The sequence below is a fragment of the Aricia agestis genome, chromosome 21, assembly GCF_905147365.1.
Source record: "Aricia agestis chromosome 21, ilAriAges1.1, whole genome shotgun sequence".
NCBI lineage: Eukaryota > Metazoa > Arthropoda > Insecta > Lepidoptera > Lycaenidae > Aricia > Aricia agestis.
In genome coordinates, this window is record NC_056426.1 from 1,400,672 (window position 1) to 1,423,473 (window position 22,802).

At 37.6% G+C, this 22,802-nt stretch overlaps 1 protein-coding gene across 2 annotated transcripts in view; it reads right to left on the minus strand.

Moving 5' to 3' along the window:
- The window catches only part of LOC121737606 (cGMP-specific 3',5'-cyclic phosphodiesterase-like), an 80,530-nt gene that overhangs the window by 24,739 nt on the left and 32,989 nt on the right, over positions 1 to 22,802 (minus strand). For both annotated transcript variants that reach the window (XM_042129265.1, XM_042129266.1), the window contains exons 3-5: positions 16,414 to 16,524; positions 11,586 to 11,703; positions 2,187 to 2,313 (exon numbers count right to left, since the gene is read on the minus strand). In XM_042129265.1, coding sequence (XP_041985199.1) covers positions 2,187 to 2,313; positions 11,586 to 11,703; positions 16,414 to 16,524 — 356 coding nt within the window. The remainder of the gene's footprint in view (positions 1 to 2,186; positions 2,314 to 11,585; positions 11,704 to 16,413; positions 16,525 to 22,802) is intronic.

Sequence of the window (22,802 nt, forward strand, 5' to 3'; positions counted from 1 at the left end):
TTTTCAACTACTAGATAAATCCCAAAATTTCCAGCAGCCAACGATGATGATGAACTGTAGCTAAGAACACTCTAGAGTCTAGATCATGTCAGCTTTCTAACAAAAGCTACATCAAAATCAAACTACCAGTTCGGATGCTACGTTGCCACTGACACACACACAGAATATAAGCACTTAAAACTTGTAATACCCCTCTTTTTTGTCATTAGTTAAAAAATATAAAACCTACGTCTAGTATATAAAACCACTTATTAAGGGCCTATAAAACTAGCCACTATAAACCAAGTATCGTATCGATTGTACTAAAACACCAATTTCAATCACTATAAACGCGGTTTCTCAGCAATATATAACTTATATAGTAGCGGGCCCGTGCTTCCCCCTGGGGTACACCCTCGAACGAGTACGGATAGCATGTCAGTGTGACTGAAAAAGATTTATCTTCGTACAAGTTGAAATAAAGCAACTATATTATAGACTGCTAAATGATGCCCGCAACTACGTCGCGCCAAAATTCGTTCATCACGCGGGAACCGTGCATTTTTTCAGGATTAAAAGTATTCTATATCCTTCCCCGGTACTCACAGTATAGTCAGTTCAACTGTTTAAGTGAAGTGGTAACAGACTGATAAACATACACACTTTCGCATTTACGATATTATGGATTCTAAATATTTTAAAGTATTATGCAACGGCTTCTGATAACATAAACTCTCTTTTTTGTTTCCATAATGTTTAAATTTCCTTTAACTCTAACCTCAATTAAATTTTCTACCAATAATACAATCTAGAGTTTAATTTAGAAATTTTAGAAAACATTAGATTCCTTAGACCCTAAGGCTTGCCTTCTAATAAAAATAGTCTTGGTGACCTGAAAGACAGTTTCAGACAGATTTAGAGATTTTCTGGCATTGCGTCATAGCCTCTCCCTAATTTTGGAAACCTTACTTAAAAATTAAAAGCTAGTGTCTACTTTGCTCGGTGAATGTTCAAGCAAATGTTTTTTGGATTCATGCCAAGTTTCCAACTTTAAAGAGAAACATCTGCCACGGTAATGAAAAATTAATTCGATAAAAATGATTTTGTAGATATTTGTGGTAAGAGAATCACAGTTGATTATAACTAAAATTAATGACATGATTATGGTGGTAAAACAGAAAAGAAAGACGAAAATAACGATGATTCTTGAGAAGCAACTTTGTTAATAATGATTTCAATGGTTTAGTAGTAAAGATGATAGTAACGTTTATGAGGACTATAATTAATAAGATGATGATTATGATGATGAAAAAAAAAACGAAAATAAAGACGGATCTGAAGAATCAGCTTCGTTAGAAATAATTTCAGTTTTAGTAGTGACTTTTTTTAAATTGGATGATCACTGATTAATAAATTAAAGACATAATGACGTAAAAATAAGGACGTTTCATTTCTATCTTTATTTTCTGCCTCTTTTTGATGTGAAAATAAAGACGGAAATTATTATGACTGCTAAAGAATTAATGACTCTGCTGACCGTATGTCACACTTCATTTACCTGGGATCAAAGAAGGCGTTTTTATTGTCAGTTCGTACTTTGACGCAACGCATTTTGATAGCGATTCAGATTTAGCTACACAAGAAGATAATAATAATATTATAATAACTAGCTGCAAAGTTATATAAATACCAAATAAATATAAATACCGAGGTATTCGATGAAAATGACATTTTCTAGAAATGATTCCTAGCTAGATCGATTTATCGCCCCCGAAACCCCCTTTATACTAAATTTCATTAAAATCGTTGGAGCCGATTCCGAGATTCCAATTATATGTATCTTATATATTTAAACGAGCAATTCTTGTATATATATATATATATACAACGATTTTCATGAAATTTAGAATATAGGGGGTTTCAGGGTTTACCGATCTAACTTGGAATGATTTTTAGAAAATGTCATTTTATTCGTGTTTTGTCGAATACCGAGCGAAGCTTGGTCAAATAGCTCTTATATATATATATATATATATATATATATATACAAGAATTGCTCGTTTATAGATATAAGATTATAACCGATTTCGATCTAGTTTTTTTTAATAGCTGGTATCAGCTCGCTCTCTGCTAGAAAGTTTATTTTTTATTTCTAAGGAAAAAGAAAGCAATGGTATACTTAAGTAGATTACTGAAGATGTCCTTACCTGGGATCTGAGTAAGCGTTTTTGATGTTAATATGGTGTTTGGTCTGCGCGGCCAGCCCCGCTACACCCACTCCAAACGGTATCTTGATCTCCTGGCTCCTAGCGATCTGGAGAGCATCGTTCAGTTCTGAAATGGAAAAGGATTGATCAAATCTATATTACCTATAAATGACGCCCGCAAGTCCAATGCGCCAAAATTCATTTATCGCGCGAGAACCGTACATTTTCCGGGATTAAGGCATCCTATGTCCATTCTCGGGACTCAAGGTATCTCCATTCCAAACAGCAAAATTGTTTCAGCGGCTTGGGCGTGAAGAGGTAACAGACTGACAGTAAGGCAACTCTATGATTGGTCCAAATTTTGACGGCCAACCAATCACAGAGCCTGAACCGTGTCTTGAGACCGAGATGCATCTTGAGTACTGACTATTTTATACCGGCCTAAAACTTTCACTTTTTTAACCGACTTCCAAAAAGGAGGAGGTTATATGTTCGGCTTTGATTTTTTTTTAATGTTCAACGATTACCCCGCCATTTATGAACCGATTTTGAAAATGTTTCTTTTGTTGTTTAAAGTTTTACTTCAATTTGGTACCATGGTCATTAAAATTAGTATGGATCGTAAAAGCTAGTAATTACAATTGAATAATTGTAGTTTTCGACCTCATTAAAGGGTTAATCAAAATATAATTAAGTCTGTTGTGTGATAATAACTTTCACCGAGTAATTATGCGGGTGGTTCATCAAGATCAAACGCTACAGTAATTAAAAAACTATACAATTAAAACTTAATAATTGGTGGTATTATACCTAGCGTATAGGATAAGCATGAATTTTATTCAAAGTTTTTTAGCTATTGCATAGCTTTTATCGCGGGCTTTGGGCTCGGCGACCGAATCAAGAGATTCCGTAACTAATAAAACCTAACACCACCGATCGGCACAGCGGTGCGGCGTTGCCAGACTTCGGCAAGGTATTTGTGTGCGTGCGACTAGACGTATGCGAATTATAAAGTTGATAAAGAATGCTATGCAATAGCTTTACCGCGGCAGTCTTCGAGTGCCATAGATGTTTTTAATAACTTTAAAAAAAAATTGTGACTTTTGTTTTCTGGATCTACTGAACCGATTTTAAAAATGCTTTCACCAAAAGAAATTCACGTCATCTGCGAGTGTTGTAGCCTGGCTATGAGAGTTTCAAAATTTTGAAAAACTCTTAATTTCACCGAGGTATAATTAATAAGGAATCAAAGTTCACCATGAGTACTATTCCATTAAGCAAAAGCAACAAAATTATTATAATTGGCATAGTATTAAGTTTTGGTAAAACACAAACATTTAAATTATTATCATTATAACGTGTTTGGGTATTTCTGTTCTTTGTTTTCGTTCAAATAGCATCCAAAAAGGCTACATCTATACTAATATTATAAAGCGGAAGATTTTGTTAGTTTGTTTGAAGGCGCTAATCTCAGGGACTACTGGTCCAATTTGAAAAATTATTTCAGTGTTAGATAGATCATTTGTTGAAGAAGGCTATAGGCTATATTTTATCACGCTAAGACTAACAGGAGCGAATAAATAGAGGAAAGTGTGGAAAAAACGGGGGAAATTATTTGAACGCGCTAATCTCATGAACTACTGGTCCGATTACAAAAATTTTTTCAGTGTTAGATAGCCCATTTATCGAAGAAGGCTATAGGCTATATTTTATCACGCTAAGACTAATAGGAGCAAGTAAATAGAGAAAAAAGTGGAAAAAACGGAGGAAATTATTCAAAATTGCTTATTATCTTAAGAAACTACTGGAGCAATTTTTATGTTATTTGGCTCACATGAAGAAAAGACCACGTAAAAGGACATAGGTTTCTTTTTTTGTGGAAAAATGTACGATTTCCGTGACATTCCTAAGTTACGCGGGCGAAGCCGCGCGGAACATCTAGTTTAAGAAATAAAAGCTAGTTTTTTCAAGAGCAAAACTTTGAGGCTCCAAAACTTTATGTGCTTGTTAGTTGCCTGTAATGAGGAGACTATAGCGGTATAAAGACATAGAAATGGCAATAAAATTTATTGTCATAGTTTATGAGTGGAGAAAGCAATATTTTATATAATTTAGTTTGAAAACATACTGAAATATTTATATTTTAACCTTCCTAGGGCTTTCAGGTAACCCGATATTAACTGAGCTTAATCTAGTAACACTTGAAATTGTTGTTATGATATAGATTTATCATCCATTTTCTTTATTGACCAACCAACACTTTAACAATACTTTTCTGTTATCCAACTTTATAAAAATTCTGTTACAACACGCTCAGCCGAAAGCCTTTATCACAAAAATTCTGTTGTTGTAAATAATATTTTTTATAATTGTCTGTTCCCTTGGGATAGGTTAAAACTCTAAAAAGTTGAGATGTATAGCAAACCAAACTTACATGGTGTGCTATATATATATATATATATATATATATATATATATATATATTGGGGTAAAATGTAAAGCTCCCGGCCTTTTTAAGGTTCCGTAGCCAAATGGCAAAAAACGGAACCCTTATAGATTCGTCATGTCTGTCTGTCTGTCTGTCTGTCTGTCTGTCTGTCTGTCGGTCCGTCCGTATGTCACAGCCACTTTTCTCCGAAAATATAAGAGCTATACTATTGAAACTTGGTAAATAGATGTAATCTGTGAACCGCATTAAGATTTTGATACAAAAATGGAAAAATTGTTAAAAATTTTAGGGGTCCCCATAGGTACAACTGAAACAAAAAAAAAATTTTTTCATCTAAGCTATGCGTGTGGGGTATCTATGGATAGGTATTTAAAAATCATATTGAGGTTTCTTAAATCATTTTTTTCTAACCTGAATAGTTTGCGAGAGAGACTCTTCCAAAGTGGTAAAATGTGTGACCCCCTCTAATTTCTAAAGTGACATGATAAGTCAAAAAAAAATATGATGTACATTACTATAAAAACTACCAACGAAAATTGGTTTGAACGAAATCTAGCAAGTAGTTTTTTTTATACGTCATAAATGGTAAACCTTAAATTAACTTTCATTAAATCAACTAAAACATAAAAATAAGTCAAAAACCTTTTAATTTCATAAAAATAAACCTTATTGTTGCTGCGGAACCCTTCATGGGCGAGTCCAACTCGCACTTGGCCGGTTTTTTTAGGATTGACCAACACGTACCACAATCACACCTCACAGTTGCGACGACAAAATGTGGTCTGCATCACACACGCGATTGATAACGACTGCAAAATGTGGTACGTGTGAATAGTCCTATTCATTTTCAATACAAAGTATATGTCCGACCACATGGTGTGGTTGTGGTACGTTTGGAACAGTCCTTATGAGGAGTCCACACCGCCGTTTTTCCATACAAACGTTGTCCCCTGTTTCCTCCCTGGATAATGCCGGTAGAGCTATGTTTTTTTACCTGAATATCTATGGCCACAATTAGCATGTCCCTATGTTTTCTTTTTTTTCATAATTTTATTATTAAAAAAGATAAGAACGTCCAAAAACCCAAAAAAATGGCCAGATTTTCCTCTGTGTTCAAACACCTAGAAAACAAAACTGGCTAAAATATACAAAAAAAAAAATAAAACATAGGAACACAGCTCAAGCCTTGCTTTAATTCTTAATGAAAAAAGTACTTAAATCGGTTAAGTTTTGGAGGAGGAATCAGCGGACAACGAATCGAAAATTTTCTGTTCTTATATTAGAACTTTTATCGTGTTGTCTCTATCGCGCTCTGCGGTGGGAGACTTGAGATTGGTGAGACAGCAATACATTTTCAAATACCTATTTTCAATTTCTCTTGCCTCTGGTGTATCCTCTTATGTCCACAAAGTTACTAGTAACATAATTATGCCATGTCTGCATGTCGCTTAGCTCTTATCGTTGCCACAATTGCCGCATTAAAATTTTCAGCATGTTTGGTTTCAGCTCAACCTACTTAAGTTAACTTTAGCGGTAAACATACTGTAGCTGGATGTGGTTAGTACATATTGCAAGGTAGTAATGGCATATCTATGCTAATATTATAAATGGGACAGTGTGTCTATCAGTCTGTTACTTTGTCTGAAATTTAGCAGAGATACTTTGAGCCCTAGGAAAGGGCACGGGGAAGTTTTTATCCAAAACAATTCACGGATTCCACGCGAATAACAAATTTCAACGCAACAAAATTACAGACTACATCCTATCTATACTTTTAAGAACTAATATTATAAATGCGAAAGTGTGTCTGTCTGTCCGTCTTCACGCTTAAACCGCTGAACCGATTTTGCTAACAGCTATGGATATACTTTGAGTCCCGGGAAAGGACATAGGATACTTTTTATCCCAGAAAAATGTAGATATATACGAATTTTAACGCAACAGAATTGAGGGAGCCATTTAGTATGAAAATATGTAAGTGTTTTTTTTTTTATGAAATAAGGGGGCAAACGAGCAAACGGGTCACCTGATGGAAAGCAACTTCCGTCGCCCATGGACACTCGCAGCATCAGAAGAGCTGCAGGTGCGTTGCCGGCCTTTTAAGAGGGAATAGGGTAATAGGGGAGGGTAGCGAAGGGAAGGGAAGGGAATAGGGTAGGGGATTGGGCCTCCGGTAAACTCACTCACTCGGCGAAACACAGTGCAAGCGCTGTTTCACGCCGGTTTTCTATGAGAACGTGGTATTTCTCCGGTCGAGCCGGCCCATTTGTGCCGAAGCATGGCTCTCCCACGTATAAATTATTTAGCTTGCTAGTAGTAAAAACTACGATTTATATTTGACTAGATGACGCCCGCAAACCCGGTGCGCTAAAATTCGTTTATTGCGTGAAAACTGAAAACTGTACATTTTCAGAGATAAAAAAGTGTCCTTTGTCCTTTCCCGGGACTCAAAATATCTTTATACCCAGTAAATCGGTTCAGGGGTTTGGGCGCGAAGAGGTAACAGACTAGACAGATAGACACACTTTCCCATTTAAGCGTCTCCCAGACAGACGCGGCCTGCGGTGGTGGTGGCGGTCAGTTGGATGGCTTGGCCGTGTGGCCGCGTGTGTCTGTGTCGTTCCTAGAACACTCAGTCATCCAACTGACCGCCACCGCCACCGCCATCGCAGGCCGCGTCTGTCTGTGAGACACTTTTAAATATTAGTATGGAAGTATATAATATATAGAATAAACATAGTTTGATAATAATTAACTTGATAATAAACTACACATAATAGTTTGCTATCGTATGTTCATTTCGTGTGTACAAGTGTACACAGAAACTTAACAAAGCCCTACAGAACTTTATAACTACCCTACTTTGAACAAGGAAGTAACTTTGTGGTACTCCACTAACTGAATTTAAAAATAACAATATTTTTTTTTTAATGTAATAAGGGGGCAAGCGAGCAAACGGGTCACCTGATGGAAAGCAACTTCCGTCGCCCATGGACACTCGCAGCATCAGAAGAGCTGCAAGTGCGTTGCCGGCCTTTTAAGAGGGAATAGGGAGGGTAGGGAAGGGAAGGGAATAGGGGAGGGTAGGGAAGGGAAGGTAGATTATAGGTGTGTTTAATAATCTTTATGTTTGTGTTTGTTTTAGGTTGTAGATTTTTCAACAGACACTGAAATATAATGTAGATTCACCGTACCCTTGCTTGTTTATTACATCATCTTCTAAAGCAGAGTCTACTCCAACCATAAAGTTAATAATACCTAGCGGAATAGAGCAACAATCTCGAGCTGTCAAACGAAACCGAAATTGGTTTCATCTGTGTGTAAAAATATGTGCACGTATACACTTACTCAAGCATGATTGAACATGATTTCTATGAGATTAAATTGTCAACGTGCGGCACGTGCCGACTGGACGTCAAAAAAAGAGTGCTGCTATCATGTATCACACGTCTCTTTTTACCACGCAGTGTTACTGATAGTGACATCTCTCTTGCTCGGGCCTTTGTTTCTCTATTCCGCTAGGTATATTAACTTTATGACTCCAACACACTCTGACATTAGCGATTCACAAAGGCGCCATATTTTAAAAAGAAGATGAATTGAATTTAATAGTCATCAATCATCATCATCATGAATCTTTCTTTTAAGACTAGATGCCGCCCGCAACTCCGTTGCGTCAAAATTCGTTTATCGCTGAACCGTGCATTTTTCCGGGATAAAAAGTATCCTATGTCCTTTCCCGGGACTCAAAGTATTTAATACCAAATTCAGCAAAATCGGTTCAGCGATTTGGGCGTGAAGGTGTAACAGACAGACAGACATTATTAGATAGACATTTTATACGTGGGAGAGCCATGCTTCGGCACGAATGGGCCGGCTCGACCGGATAAATACCACGTTCTCACAGAAAACCGGCGTGAAACAGCGCTTGCGCTGTGTTTCGCCGAGTGAATGAGTTTACCGGAGGCACAATCCCCTACCCTATTCCCTTCCTTACCCTCCTCTATTCCCTTCCCTTCCCATCCCATCCCTACCCTCCCCTATTACCCTATTCCCTCTTAAAAGGCCGGCAACGCACCTGCAGCTCTTCTGATGCTGCGAGTGTCCATGGGCGACAGAAGTTGCTTTCCATCAGGTGACCCGTTTGCTCGTTTGCCCTCTTATTTCATAAAAAAAAAAGACAGACAGATAGACACACTTTCCCATTTATAATATTATTAGTATGGATAGAAAACAAACAGATGTTGCCAGTAATTTCGTAGCGTAATTGTTTGTTATTCGCGCGGAAACGGTAAATTTTTTTGGATTAAAAACTTTCCTATGTCCTTTCCTATGGCTCAAAGTATCTTTTTTTTGTAAATAAGGGGGCAAACGAGGGGGTCACATGATGGACAGCATGGTCGCCTATGGACTCTCGCCACATAAAAAGAGCTGCAGGTGCGTTGCCGGCCTTCTCTGCTAATTTCCATTGAAACTAGTTTAATAACAGAAAGACAGACAGACAGACACACTTTCTCAGTTCAATCTCTTATATTAATATTATGTATGTAAAAAAAACAACATTAAAGGACAGCAAAGACTATTTTTTTCAAGTGTTTCTTTCAAAAAACGTAGATAAACGTATAAAATGTCGGACATTCGACATTTTTCGCCCCTATATTTAGCCCAGCAGACAATAAACATGGGGTGATATTAATTTTATGGCCCGTCCACTCACAAACAATCTATTTTTAGTGTTTTCTGTGAAGTGTACACACCATGATGGATTACTGTGACTTTTCCGAGGAAACTCTTTGGGAAGTAGGTTATTTTCGGTGAAAAGTAACAATAATAATAGCTGGAAGCTATTATTCACCGTCACCGAAACCAGTGTGGGACACTGGTTTCGGTGACGGTGGCCGCTTTCATTGAAACCAGGCCAGCTACGCAGGAGTAATTTTATAGTGCCCAAGCGTGTGCGCAGTACACAAGAGCACTCTCTTTTCCTTTACTCTCATTACCCAGTGGGGCGGAAGACCGACACGACCGGCGAGAGATCAGGCGCAGGACCGACTTTTTACATGCCCATCCGACGCATGGATCATCTTACTTGTCAGACAATCAGGTGATCAGCCTGCATTGTCCTAACCAAACTTGGAAATAACAAGTTTCCAACGCGAGAATCGAACCCACGACCTCCGAGTCAAGAGCCGCGCTCTATACCACTAGACCACGGAGGCGTCTAACAATATTATGTCATACAATATTATGTCATTAACTACCGCAATCAGAGACGAATGTTAAATACTTAATTCTAATTAAATGAAGATTTGGACAATATGCCCATACTATTATCTGTCAAACTCTTCATTAAATTAAAGTTTAATCATCGTGGTAGAGAGAGGCTCTTGACTCTGGTCGTGGGTTCGATTCCCACGTTGGAAACAATTATTTTAAGTTTGGTTAGGAGAATGCAGAATGTAAAAAAAAGTAACAATATCTACAGGGGGTGTAACAATACAAAGTGATAATACTTTAGGGTGTGTATGAGTCCACTGTATAGAGTTTACTCTTAAAGTATCAGCGCTGAAACACCAAATAATTTTCTAATAAGAAATACACACACACACACACGCACATACACGCACGCACACACACACACACACACACACACACACACACACACACACACACACACACACACACACACACCCTAACGTTTTATCACTTAGTTTTGTTACATCTTGTATTTCGTCTTATACTAAGGCTGGATTTGTATGAGGCGGCGAAAACGCCACGCTCTTAACCACTGGACCACGGAGGCGATATCACAAGCCATATAAATGGCAGCCCGACCGCACCGCTATTTAAATAAATCGTTACACGATACTATTTATTTAGCGGCCAAACCGCGCGTTCGGGCGCATAAAAGTCAAGCCTTATCTTGTATCTTTTTCAAAATAATATGTTTATTTGTTTTTTTATTGGTTTAACGTTCGGTCCGAACAAGAGCATAGATTTTTGATACTTTTTAAGTCTGCTATGCGACCAAGACTCGGAGCTAGCATATAACATTATATCATACTTATATGACAAACAGCATAACATATTAATAACATATTTAACGAGTAACAAAGAGCCATATGAATATATTATGTTAACAAAAGGCTATCAAAAACATATAAAATATATACGGACCACACAGCTTGTATGAGCACTGACTTATTTGTGTTAAGAATTCAGTGAATCATGCGTACTTACTGTGGGGAAATGACTTAGGCTGGTATAAATAGTCAGTACTCAGGATGCATCTCGGTCTCAAGACACGGTTCAGGCTCTGTGATTGGTTGGCTGTCAAAATTTGAACCAATCACGGAGCCTGAACCGTGTCTTGAGACTGGGATGCATCTTGAGTACTGACTATTTATACCGGCCTTAAATTGATTGTCATCATAGCTACATTATTTTAAACAAGATGACGCCTGTAACTCCGTTGCGCCACAATTTCCGGGATAAGAAGTATCCTATGTCCTTTTACGGGACTCAGAGTATCTCCATACCAAATTTGACCAAAACCGGTTCAGCGGTTTGGGCGTGAAGAGGTAACAGACAGACAGACACACTTTCACACTTATAATATTACTAGTATGGATGACACCCATAGCTCTATTGCGCCGTAACTCGTTTATCGCGCGGGAACCGTACATATTTCCGGGATAAAAAGTATCCTGTGTCCTTTCCCGGGACTCAACGTACCATCGAGTATAATTCCTAGGCAGTTGACAGACCAACGTCATTCGGTCGGATCATGTCAATTCAATGTTAGGGTTGATTCATACCGCAACGCGGCGCGTAGATGCATTTCTAAATTAAATTTTGATCTGTCGGCTGGGTTTGACGTGACGCGACCAAAATACGTAGATCCCCAATTTGTCTAGGCATCAACTTCTCTGATAGTACTTCTTCCTTACCTGTATCTCTGGTCACATCGAACAGCTTGGCCTGGAGGTAGCGATCTGGAGGTGTACCCTTTGCGAGAAACAAGCTGCCTCGATCAGCTGATGTCAGGAGACACACGTTGACTAGGATCTAGAAGAGAACGTGGTTATGTATTTCATTTTTTTTTACAAAATACAAACGAGCAAACAAACAACTACCGTTGCCCATGGACACTCACAACATAAATAGAGCTGCAGGTGCCTTACCGACCTTTGAAGAGGGAATACGCTCTCTTTTGTAAAGTTTTCACGTGTTAACTATACTGTTTATATGGCATAGTACTCTATAAATAAAATTCATAATTGGACGTGTTTTTCACTAAGTTGTGGTGAGTATGGTACATAATAAGTTCAAAACACATTGTAAGCGCAAATTCTTGACGTTGGGGCATAACTTTTTAAATGTCGACCCTACAAACTTGAGGTTAAGCTCCTATTGACCCCCCCCCCCCCCCAACATATCCCAAAAATAAAATTGCATCCTCTAATAAATGCAAAGCAGATGTAACATTTCAACAATGGACTAAATGTATACCCTGTAATTGAGTGTAACAAAACAATGGGATAATACTATAGGGTGTGTATGTGTAATGTAGAGTTCACTGTGAAAGGAACAGCTCTGAAAGGGTTACTTTTAACTTCTATGTTACAATGAAAAAAGCCCCACCATGAATTTGCACATACAGTAATTTAAAAAACACCGGCCAAGTGCGAGTTGAACTCGCCCATGAAGGGTTCCGCAGCAGCAATAATATTTATTTCTATGAAATTAAAAAGTTTTTGATTTATTTATATATTGATTCAATGAAAGTTAAATTAAGGTTTACCATTTATGACGTATAAAAAACTACTTGCTAGATCTCGTTCAAACCAATTTTCGTTGGTAGTTTTTATAGTAATGTACATTATAATATATTTTTTTAGAAATTATCATGCCCCTACTTTAGAAGTTAGAGGGGGGGGGACACACATTTTACCACTTTGGAAGAGTAATAATAATAATAATAAATATACTTTATTGTGCACACGTTAAGAAGAAAATTACAACATTTATTAACTAATACAGTGTACTACAATGGCGGCCTTATTTATTTATTTATTTATTTATTTATTTATTTATTAAAGATATACCAACAACACATTGCGGCAACATTCATAATTAAAATCTACTACAGCTATGATAAGATCTAACGCAATAGTCTATTACAGGTATATACAGCTTGAATTTATTACTAATTAGTAATTTCTTCCAGGCAACCACAGGTAAAGGACTAAATATTATTGAATTATACTATGAGTGTGCAATATTATAGTAGATAAGATGACATTATTTTTAAGAGCCCATATGACCCTAACTTGACTACATACTTTAACCTAGATCTCAAAATCTGTAAGGTCTAGAAAACTGATTTTTTGACACAAGTAACTTCAGTTCATAAAGATTAAATGCTCAAGACGAAAACACGATTACTCAAAAAATGCTCGATAGCTTCTTTTTTACAAAAAACCTTGTTTTAGACACATTTTTGCTTGGATCTTCGAAGTTTGCTGTCTTTTCTTTAATATTTTTTAATATCTAAAAAGGTATTGATAAAACCTAAATTTGCTCAAAACACTTTTTTCATAATCATTATAGTTCGTCTTTTATTCAAGTAAAACCAACTTGGCGATGATTCCGCGCCGTCCTTTTTCACCTGGCATATGAAAGACGGGCGTGAGTGTGAAGAGAGAAGACGATGATGGATTTTTAGAGTCAGGTGAGCTCTTAATAATACATACACAAATACATACATACCAACATTAATATAATACACATATAAATAGGTAATAACATAAAAAGAAGTACAGAAACAAATTTAGAGGTTGGAACTTATAACTAACAATAATAACTTGATGATCAATTTTGAATTTTAATTATAATAGGATGAATGTCAATTTATATAGGTTGGGTAATATCAATAATAGAAAGAAAATGTTCTTTTACCAGCAAGAGTACCTCTCTCGCAAACTATTCAGGTTAGAAAAAATTATATTAAAAACCTCAATATGATTTTTAAAGACCTATCCATAAACACGCATAGGTTAATGAAAAAAAAAATTTGTTTCAGTTGTAGGTACCTATGGGGTACCCCTTAAATTTTAAATAATTTTTCCATTTTTGTATCAAAATCTATCTTAATGCAGTTCACAGATTACATCTACTTACCAAGTTTCAATAGTATAGGTCTTATAGTTTCGGAGAAAAGTGGCTGTGACATACGGACGGACGGACACACAGACAGACAGACAGACAGACAGACAGACAGACATACAGACAGACATACAGACAGACAGACATACAGACAGACAGATAGACATCGAAGTCTCATGAATAGGGTCCCGTTTTCACCCTTTGGGTACGGAACCCTAAAAAGTATCTCTTAGCGCCGCGATGCTAGTCGGACAGTAAACTTGTAGACAGACACACCCTTAAGTATTAGCACTTAGTTTTGTTACACCCTGTATAGTGTATAAGTCTAAGGCGGATAGAAGCCACAAAATTTAATATAAAAATATAATTATGAAGTTCTGTGACTCACTGTTTTGAAACATTCAGAAAAGTATGAAGTTACACGTTGTTTGTTGCATGGGCGTAGCCAGGATTCTATATAGGAGGGGGAGGGGGGGCATAGGTCTTTGAGAAGGGGGGGGGGGGAATCCTAGACTTCGAATTCGTGATTTGGTGATTTTTCTGAATAGTATTGAAGGTGAGGTAAAAATTAAAAACAAATATAAGCGAGCGAACTGGGATTGAATGCCTCCCCTCTCACCCCGCAACTCTCTCCGCTTCGCGTTTAGGTATGAAAAATGCTCACGGCATTAGCGACCGATCGCTCTTGTAGAGCCCGTACCTCGCTACGGCCATGGTTGGTTGGCAGAGTAAACAGAAATAACGAGTAGGCGACTCAGAAAATGTCTCGAAATTTATACGTTTCACGTAGTATGTGATATCGGCCGGCGCGCGCCGTGCATGCGTTACTAAGCATTTACAATGACGTTGGAGAGCCATGCTTCGGCACGAATGGGCCGGCTCAACCGTAGAAATACCACGGGCTCACAGAAAACCGGCGTGAAACAGCGCTTGCGCTGTGTTTCGCCAAGTAAGTGAGTTTACCGGAGGCCCAATCCCTACCCTATTCCCTTCCCTACCCTTCCCTATTACCCTATTCCCTCTTAAAGGCCGGCAACGCACCTGCAGCTCTTCTGATGCTGCGAGTGCCCATGGGCGACGGATGTTGCTTTCTATCAGGTGACCTGTTTGCTCGTTTGCCCCCTTATTTCATTAAAAAAAATGTTGTAATTGACACTCACGCCCAACTCGCGTATATTCGCCCGTTTGTTTAAAGTCGAGATACTATTTAGTTCTGTCTACTCTGTTTAAATAACTTATAAATAGAAGTACGTTTAAGATTGACTTCAAACTCAAATACAGTATCTACTTTGAGGCTGGCCGCATATACACGTTTTCCACCTACGATTACTGAATTCGTTGTCCGTATTCAGAAATCAGTAGAAATTACATTAACTGGTACACACGTTCGCTTTTTCCGAACGAAGCGAATTCTGCACGTACGTTTCAAGTGCACGCCGGCGCGTTCCTGAAAAAAAACGAACGTTTGCGCTCTAATCTCACGGAATTCCTAATACGGAAAACGAATTCTGAAAACGTATGCGGAAATGTGTATATGCGTGCCTTAATCTTATTTCACTCGCAATTCGTTCCACATTAAGAATTTATTTCACACAAAACCACAGAATAAACATTGTACATTATGACTTTGAAAATCTCCGACCTCCTAGGGTGGCGTTCCCCCCATTTACCCCCCCGTGGAATAAAAGAAAACGTTTACAAAGAATATACAATTTATAATTCTATTGCTATTTCTCTTAATTAAGTTTTTTATTTAGCTCAAAGAAAGTTCAAAGAAAATCTGAGGTTGTACGGAAAGGTAATGTACTTGATATAATTTAATAATAATAGTCAGTTATTAATTAAAAGCAGGATATTTTATTAATAACTAAATGCCGCCCTCAACTCCGTTGCGCCAAAATTAGTGTATCGCGCGGGAACCGTACATTTTGCCGGGATAATATCCTATGTCCTTTCCCGGGACTCGAAGTATCTCCATGCCAAAGTTCAGCAAAATCGGTTCAATGGTTTGGGCGTGAAGAGGTAACAGACAGACAGACAGACACACTTTCGCATTTATAATATATTAGTATGGAAGTATGGATGATTAGTGGGAAAACAAAAAATAGGAACAAATACGTGTGGCACTCGGAGATTGCCGTGGTAAAGCTATTGCATAGCATTCGCATACGTCTAGTCGCACGCACACAAACACCGTGCCGAGGTCTGGCAACGCCGCACCGCTGTGCTGGTCGGAGTGGGGGGTGAAAGTAACAGTATTGAAAGAGTTATTATTTTTATATAGTATGGGAAAATTCGAAGTCACGAATTTTCCCAAAGTATCTCTTTCAGCGTTGCTACTTTTACAGTGATCTTTATACAAGGAACACGTCATACACAACAAAAGAAGGCTTAAAGCTCTAATAAACTCTAATTTTAGGGAGGAATCTCTTAATAAGTATGTCAAAGCCAAGAAAATAACAGTGGATACTCTCTCCCAACCCCCCCCCCCCCCCCCCTTTATATCCCCACCCCTCTCTCTCCCACCTTATGGCACAGCACATCTATATAAAGCTTGTTGGTAACATCATAATCCTTCCTCCTCCTCTCTCTTTCCTCTCTCTCTCTCACCTTATGGCACAGCACGTCGATGTCCAGCTCGTTGGCGACGTCCTTGATGAGGTCCATGAACAGGTCCGCCTCCTCCAGCTGCCGCGCCGACGCGCTGGGCGACCGGGACCGCTGCAACATACGATCTTGTATACATAATAACTAGCTATTTGACCGAGCTTTGCTCGGTAACCGATAAAACACGAATAAAATGACATTTTCTAAAAATGATTCCTAGCGAGATCGATTTATCGCCCCCGAAACCCCCTATATACTAAATATCATGAAAATCGTTGGAGCCGATTCCGAGATTCCAATTATATATGTCGTAGGATGATTTGATAAATCCGTGTTTTCGCGAAATCCCTAGAATTTTCGCGAAAATTCGATTTATCAAATCATCCTACGATGTCGTAGGATGATTTGATAAATCGAATTTTTAAAATTCTAGGGATTTCGCGAAAACACGGATTTATCAAATCATCCTACGACATATATATATACAAGAATTGCTCGTTTAAAGATATAAGATATACTATTACTGTACGGCTCCGCCCGTGGTACGTACATAGCAGCACTTAAAGGCATTTTAGCTATACAATGGTGAAATTATTTTTGAAATCGGTCCAGTAGTTCCTGAGATTATCGCGTTCAAACAAACAAACTTTTCAGATTTATAATAAAATTAAAATATATAGATAATATTATGAACGCAATCCATACTAATATTATAAATACGAAAGTATGTCTGTCTGTTACCTCTTCACGCTGAAACCGCTGAACCTATTTTTATGAAAGCAAATTTTCTACGCTACGTCGCGCTACGAATGTCTACGCCACGCTACACGTCGCTACGCCGCGCGCTATGCTACGTCGCGCTTCGCATCGCTACGTCACGCTACGAATGTCTAAGCCACGCTACGAGTCGCTACGTCGCGCTACAAATCGCTACATCGTGCTACGAATGTCTATGCCACGCTACGCTTCGCTACGTAGCGCTACGAATCGCTACGTCGTGCTACTAATGTCTACACAGCGCTACGCGTCGCTACGTCGCCCTACGAATCGCTACGTCGTGCTACGAATCTCTACGCTTCGCTACGTGTTGCTACGCCGTGCTACGCATCTATATGCCGCGCCTACGCAACACTTTGGATCGATACGCCAATTTTTACGTTGTATTTTTAATGTTTGTTTCAAGTATCAAAGAGAGTTGCGTAGTTAGTCATATTATAACCGTTTGATTTTAATGACTATTACGAATTGATATTTCACGAGTCTTCGTGTAGGAAACTGTGCATTTTGCCGCTGTAAAAGTAACCTAAGTTATGGTTTACTTTGACTATGGTAAAAAAAAGTTAATAATATACTTGTGGTCTATTCTACGCGGAGTTCTTTAAAATGAACACAAGAATAAAAATATCCCATCTTCCCTATTATGTGACATAACCTTTAGTAATCAATATACTAACACAACAAAGTACGAAGCAATTTGCAAGTTGGCAATAAGCCTTTGATAGCCCTACCAAAGGTCAAACTCTATTGAGCGTGAAAATTCAATTCGTTAGGGGCTAGGGAAAGTGTTATTTTACCTGGTACAATAGTCTTTTACCTGGTGAAATAGTATTTTACAGATCTTTTACCAGCTTTACCAGGTAAAAATGTGTTTAATTTCAAAACATAGTACTTAAAGTAGTATATTATATCAAGGTATTTTTATAAGTCTCGTAAAAGTCAAGAACGGCTGAACCAATTTAGCTTATTTTCATTTTGAAATATTCGTTTGAGTCCAGAGAACGCGGAGCACACTTTGGGAATGGCTGCTCTAGCGTAATACTTATAGAGCCTTGATATATACCGCATTATGCAAAATGTCTGTAGGATCGTCCTTAAGATTCGATCGATAGTCTTATCTACACTATAACTATGTCTACATACTATGTTTAGTCGTATTGCTACACTAGATAGTTATAATTTGTATGACTAATTTATTCTCTTAGTGAAAATTCGTTCATTTCGCATGAAAATATAAAAACGTTTAGTAGTTTAAGCTTTAAAAGGTAACATATTTAGCTGACAAGTTTGCAAATGGATTATTTAAAAATACAACTGTCCTATATAAAATTACCTTTAGTTATCTATCGTAACACATTTATTCACACTAAACATAATAATATTACTAGCAATCCGCAAAACTATGCTAGCTTCATACAAAATATGCTAGCAAATCTAGCAACAACGGCAGCAACAAAGCTATCGACATAAGTTAGTTTGTCAATATCTCAGAGCTCTACGGGAGGAAACACAGTATAGTTAAAGTACAGTTATAGACTTTACCCATACGAAACCGCATAAATGCCTGATTTATACGGTTACACGGACTGATTTATAATTTTACATATCATTTGTAATTTTCCCCGGCACTTTCCCGGTAAAATAGGAAAGAAAAATTTAAAGAATCTTATGCGAACGCTTATTTGACGGACACGGCTGTGAACAACAAAGGCCTAAAATCTGAATTGTATCGTGCCGTGCAAGGGAAATTATTATAAAAAAGCGACCCTAACGTAATCCAAACTAAAATATAACTGAAGACGTGAGTGGATGGACATTTAACATGATAAATAACAATAAAAAATGCCGTTTTTTGCATAAATGAAGGCTTTAGGGCCGCCGGAAAATGATTTGATAACTTGAGAACACAATATTGCAGTATCACGATTTACGTCACCCGAACTTGTATCTGTGTTCCACGAATTAATTTAAAATCAAACCCGTAAAGTCCGAGTATACTGTACTTGTGCTCTACTGAGTACACTTTGTATTGTGGCTTCAATCTGTCAACATAGGCAAATAACTGAGTTACTAGAGCTTAATCAGATTTGTGTAACTTGTGGGTAACTTTGTTACATTAACGGCCGTTCCCAATATTTGATCTATCTCTGGTTTTGCCCTACCAGAGATAGTAATAGCTCACAATTGACATAAAATACATGTCTCTAATGTCTAATGTGAGCTATTTCTATCTCTAGTAGGGCCAAACCAGAGATAGATCAAATATTGGGAACGGCCGTTAATGTAACAAAGTTACCCACAAGTTACACAAATCTGATTATAGATATAGATCAAATATTGGGAACCGCCGTTATAGGATGAATATGTCAGTACAGTGACAGAATATAATTAACGCACATACGTATATGTAGTATCATAAAGTTAATATACCTAGCGGAATAGAGAAACAAAAGGCCTGAGCAAGAGAGATGTCACTATCAGTAACACTGCGTGGTAAAAAGAGACGTGTGATACATGACAGCAGCACTCTTTTTTTACGTCCAGTCGGCACGTGCCGCACGTTGACAATTTAATCTCATAGAAATCATGTTCAATCATGCTTGTGTAAGTGTATACGTCCACATATTTTTACACACAGATGTAAACCAATTTCGGTTTCGTTTGACAGCTCGAGATTGTTGCTCTATTCCGCTAGGTATATTAAGTTTATGGGTAGTATTAAACTGCTAAAGAAGCAAAGGAAGCACACAGCAATACGAAATAAAATTAATTTCAAATTTTGTTGGCTCGCTTAAACTCAAGAACCGCTGAACCGATTTGGCTAATTCTAGTCTTGAAATACTCGTGGAATTCCAAGGAAATTTTATAATATAATAGGAGGGCAATGATACAAAGTTCACCGGCTTATCTGGTAAATGATAAAAGAAAATTAATAGGATAATTTTATTCCGGAAAAGTTTACGGGCCCCGCGCGGCAAACGAATTTTGGCACAACGGAGTTCTGGGCGTCATACTTCAACATTTACATAAATACGTGGGAGAGTCATGCTTCGGCACGAATGGGTCGGCTCGACTGGAGAAATACCACGTTCTCACAGAAAACCGGCCCAATCCCCTACCCTATTCCCTTCCTTACCCTCCCCAATTCCCTTCCTATCCCTACCCTACCCTATTACCCTATTCCCTCTTAAAAGGCCGGCAACGCACCTGCAGCTCTTCTGATGCTGCGAGTGTCCATGGGCGACGGAAGTTGCTTTCCATAAGGTGACCCGTTGGCTCGTTTGCCCCCTTATTTCATAAAAAAAAAAAAAAAAGATTTTGCATTTTTTCGTTGTAGAGAACAGTTTTAAAACTAAAAATATATATGACAACTAGACCTTCCGCGCGGTTTCGCCACGGAGCTCATGCGAAGTTAGCTCCGTGGGTTTCGCCCGCGTAATTTAGGAATTTCACGGAAACCGTAAATTTTTCACGTGGTCTATTCTTCATGTGTACCAAATAACATAAAAATTGCTCCAGTAGTTCTTAAGATAATAAGCTATTTCATATAATTTTCCCGGCTTTTTCCTCATTTTCCTCTGTTTCTTCGCTCCAGTTTATTTCAGATTAATATTATATAGCCTATAGCCTTCTTCGATACGTGGGCTATCAAACACTGAAATAATTTTTCTAATCGGACCACTAGTTCCTGAGATTAGCGCGTACAAACAAACGAACACTTCAGCTTTATAATATAACTTCCACTTTATAATATTAGTATAGATTAGTAATTAGTAAAAAAAAAAATGTTTTATTTCTGAGTAAATTTGAATCAAATTTTTTCAGAATGTCTACCTGATGCCTACCACCGTTTCGGGAACTACCCCGGCGAGAAGAACCGGCGTAAGAAACTCGCACGGGTTCCACTTTTTACCAAAAAAGTGAGAGAAAAATTGTTCTTTTAAAATAAAGTTTACAATTTTGTAACTTAATATTATATACAATGTCAACATACATAATTCTAAGTCATAATATAATAATGTAGAAGTAGCCTTGCAAGAAGCCATCCTACTCCCAAGATGTGCCATCTTCTATGAAATCATTGACCTTATAATAAGCTTTGGCACACAAACGCTCTTTGACTACTTTTTTAAATTTATTAATGGAAAGATTTTGAACGTTTTCTGGGATTTTATTGGCGTATACATTGACCTTTAAAAGATTTACTGACTTTACTAAGTCTGATCACTGGCATGTCCAGCTTGTGCTTATTTCTAGTATTTCTACAGTGAATGTCACTTTTAACTTTAAATTTATTTATATTTTTTCTAACATATATTACATTATCCAAAATGTATTGAGAAGCAACAGTTAAAATACCAATTTCTTTAAATTTATCTCTCAGTAATTAGTATAGATAGATTGAAAGTTATTATTGGCTAAAAGTCTCTATTTTCTCTCAATCGAAACACGAAAAAAAAAACCCAACCATTCGAAAAATACCTATACATTCCCGAAGCCCGAGCGATACAGCTAAGCATGAAACATATCCTAAACATTCGTAACTTTACTCACAGGAATAATAAAATACACTTGAATAATTTGTAGCGGTAAAAACCTTCCCACCCCCGGGACTGTACAATTTTAATCTGGCACGACATAAAATGGCGGATACCCAAGATGGCGCACGCAGAATGGCGCGTAAAAATATTCATAGCGCCTTTATAGTGTCATATTAAACCTATTTTAATACCGCTCTCGTGAGTAATAAGTTTTATGTTCAGTATGATTTGCTTGCGATGCCTCTTATGCATATTTATATTTTGCCTCCTATGTGCGACCCCAAACCTTCAAGTGAAGAGCGTATTCCCTCTTCCCCTGCACCTCTTTTGATGTTGAGAGCGTCCATGGGCGACGGTAGTTGCTTTACATCAGGTGACCTTTTGCTTGTTTGTTTGTTCTATGTATTATTCCACGAAAATTAAAACATCATGTCTATGTAATAATTGTAGCCTACGCCTTTAGCTATTAATTTATGCTAACTATTTTATGTTCTTTCTCTTTTATCTTTTATCAAAAAATGGGGGAAGCAAAATATAAAAATTAACTTCTACGAACGATAACTTGTGGAAAATTAGAGGTTATTTATTATTCTGTTGTTACTTTTAATAATTTAGTTTGGAAACCTATTTTCATATTATATTGTAGTTATTTTTGTTTTTATTCTCATACAATTTTTCCCTCTTCTAAGACTTTTTCCCCTTTCTAGATAAAAAATAAGGATAAAGAGTAAATTGTGTCAAAACAACTGCAGATCTCCTAATGTAATGGACCAAGAGCCCGCGAGGGCTAGAACTTCCTTCGTTTCGAAAGCTGAAAGTTTACCTGTTTGTGACCTCTACAGAGGTAAGAATGAGCAGCAACCATGGAGTTTCGGTCGCGGTTACCTAAGGAGGTATCCAGTTCTGAAGGTCTACCTGACCTTTGAGAAGGAGTAAAGCTCAATTTCATAGCTTATAATATTCTTTGCGGTAAGTAGAGGAATCTCGTCTTCCATGTGCCGGACATTTTTGACAGTTGCTTGCAAAGAATATAAGCTATGAAATTGATAGCTTTATTCTTTCCCAAAGGTCAGG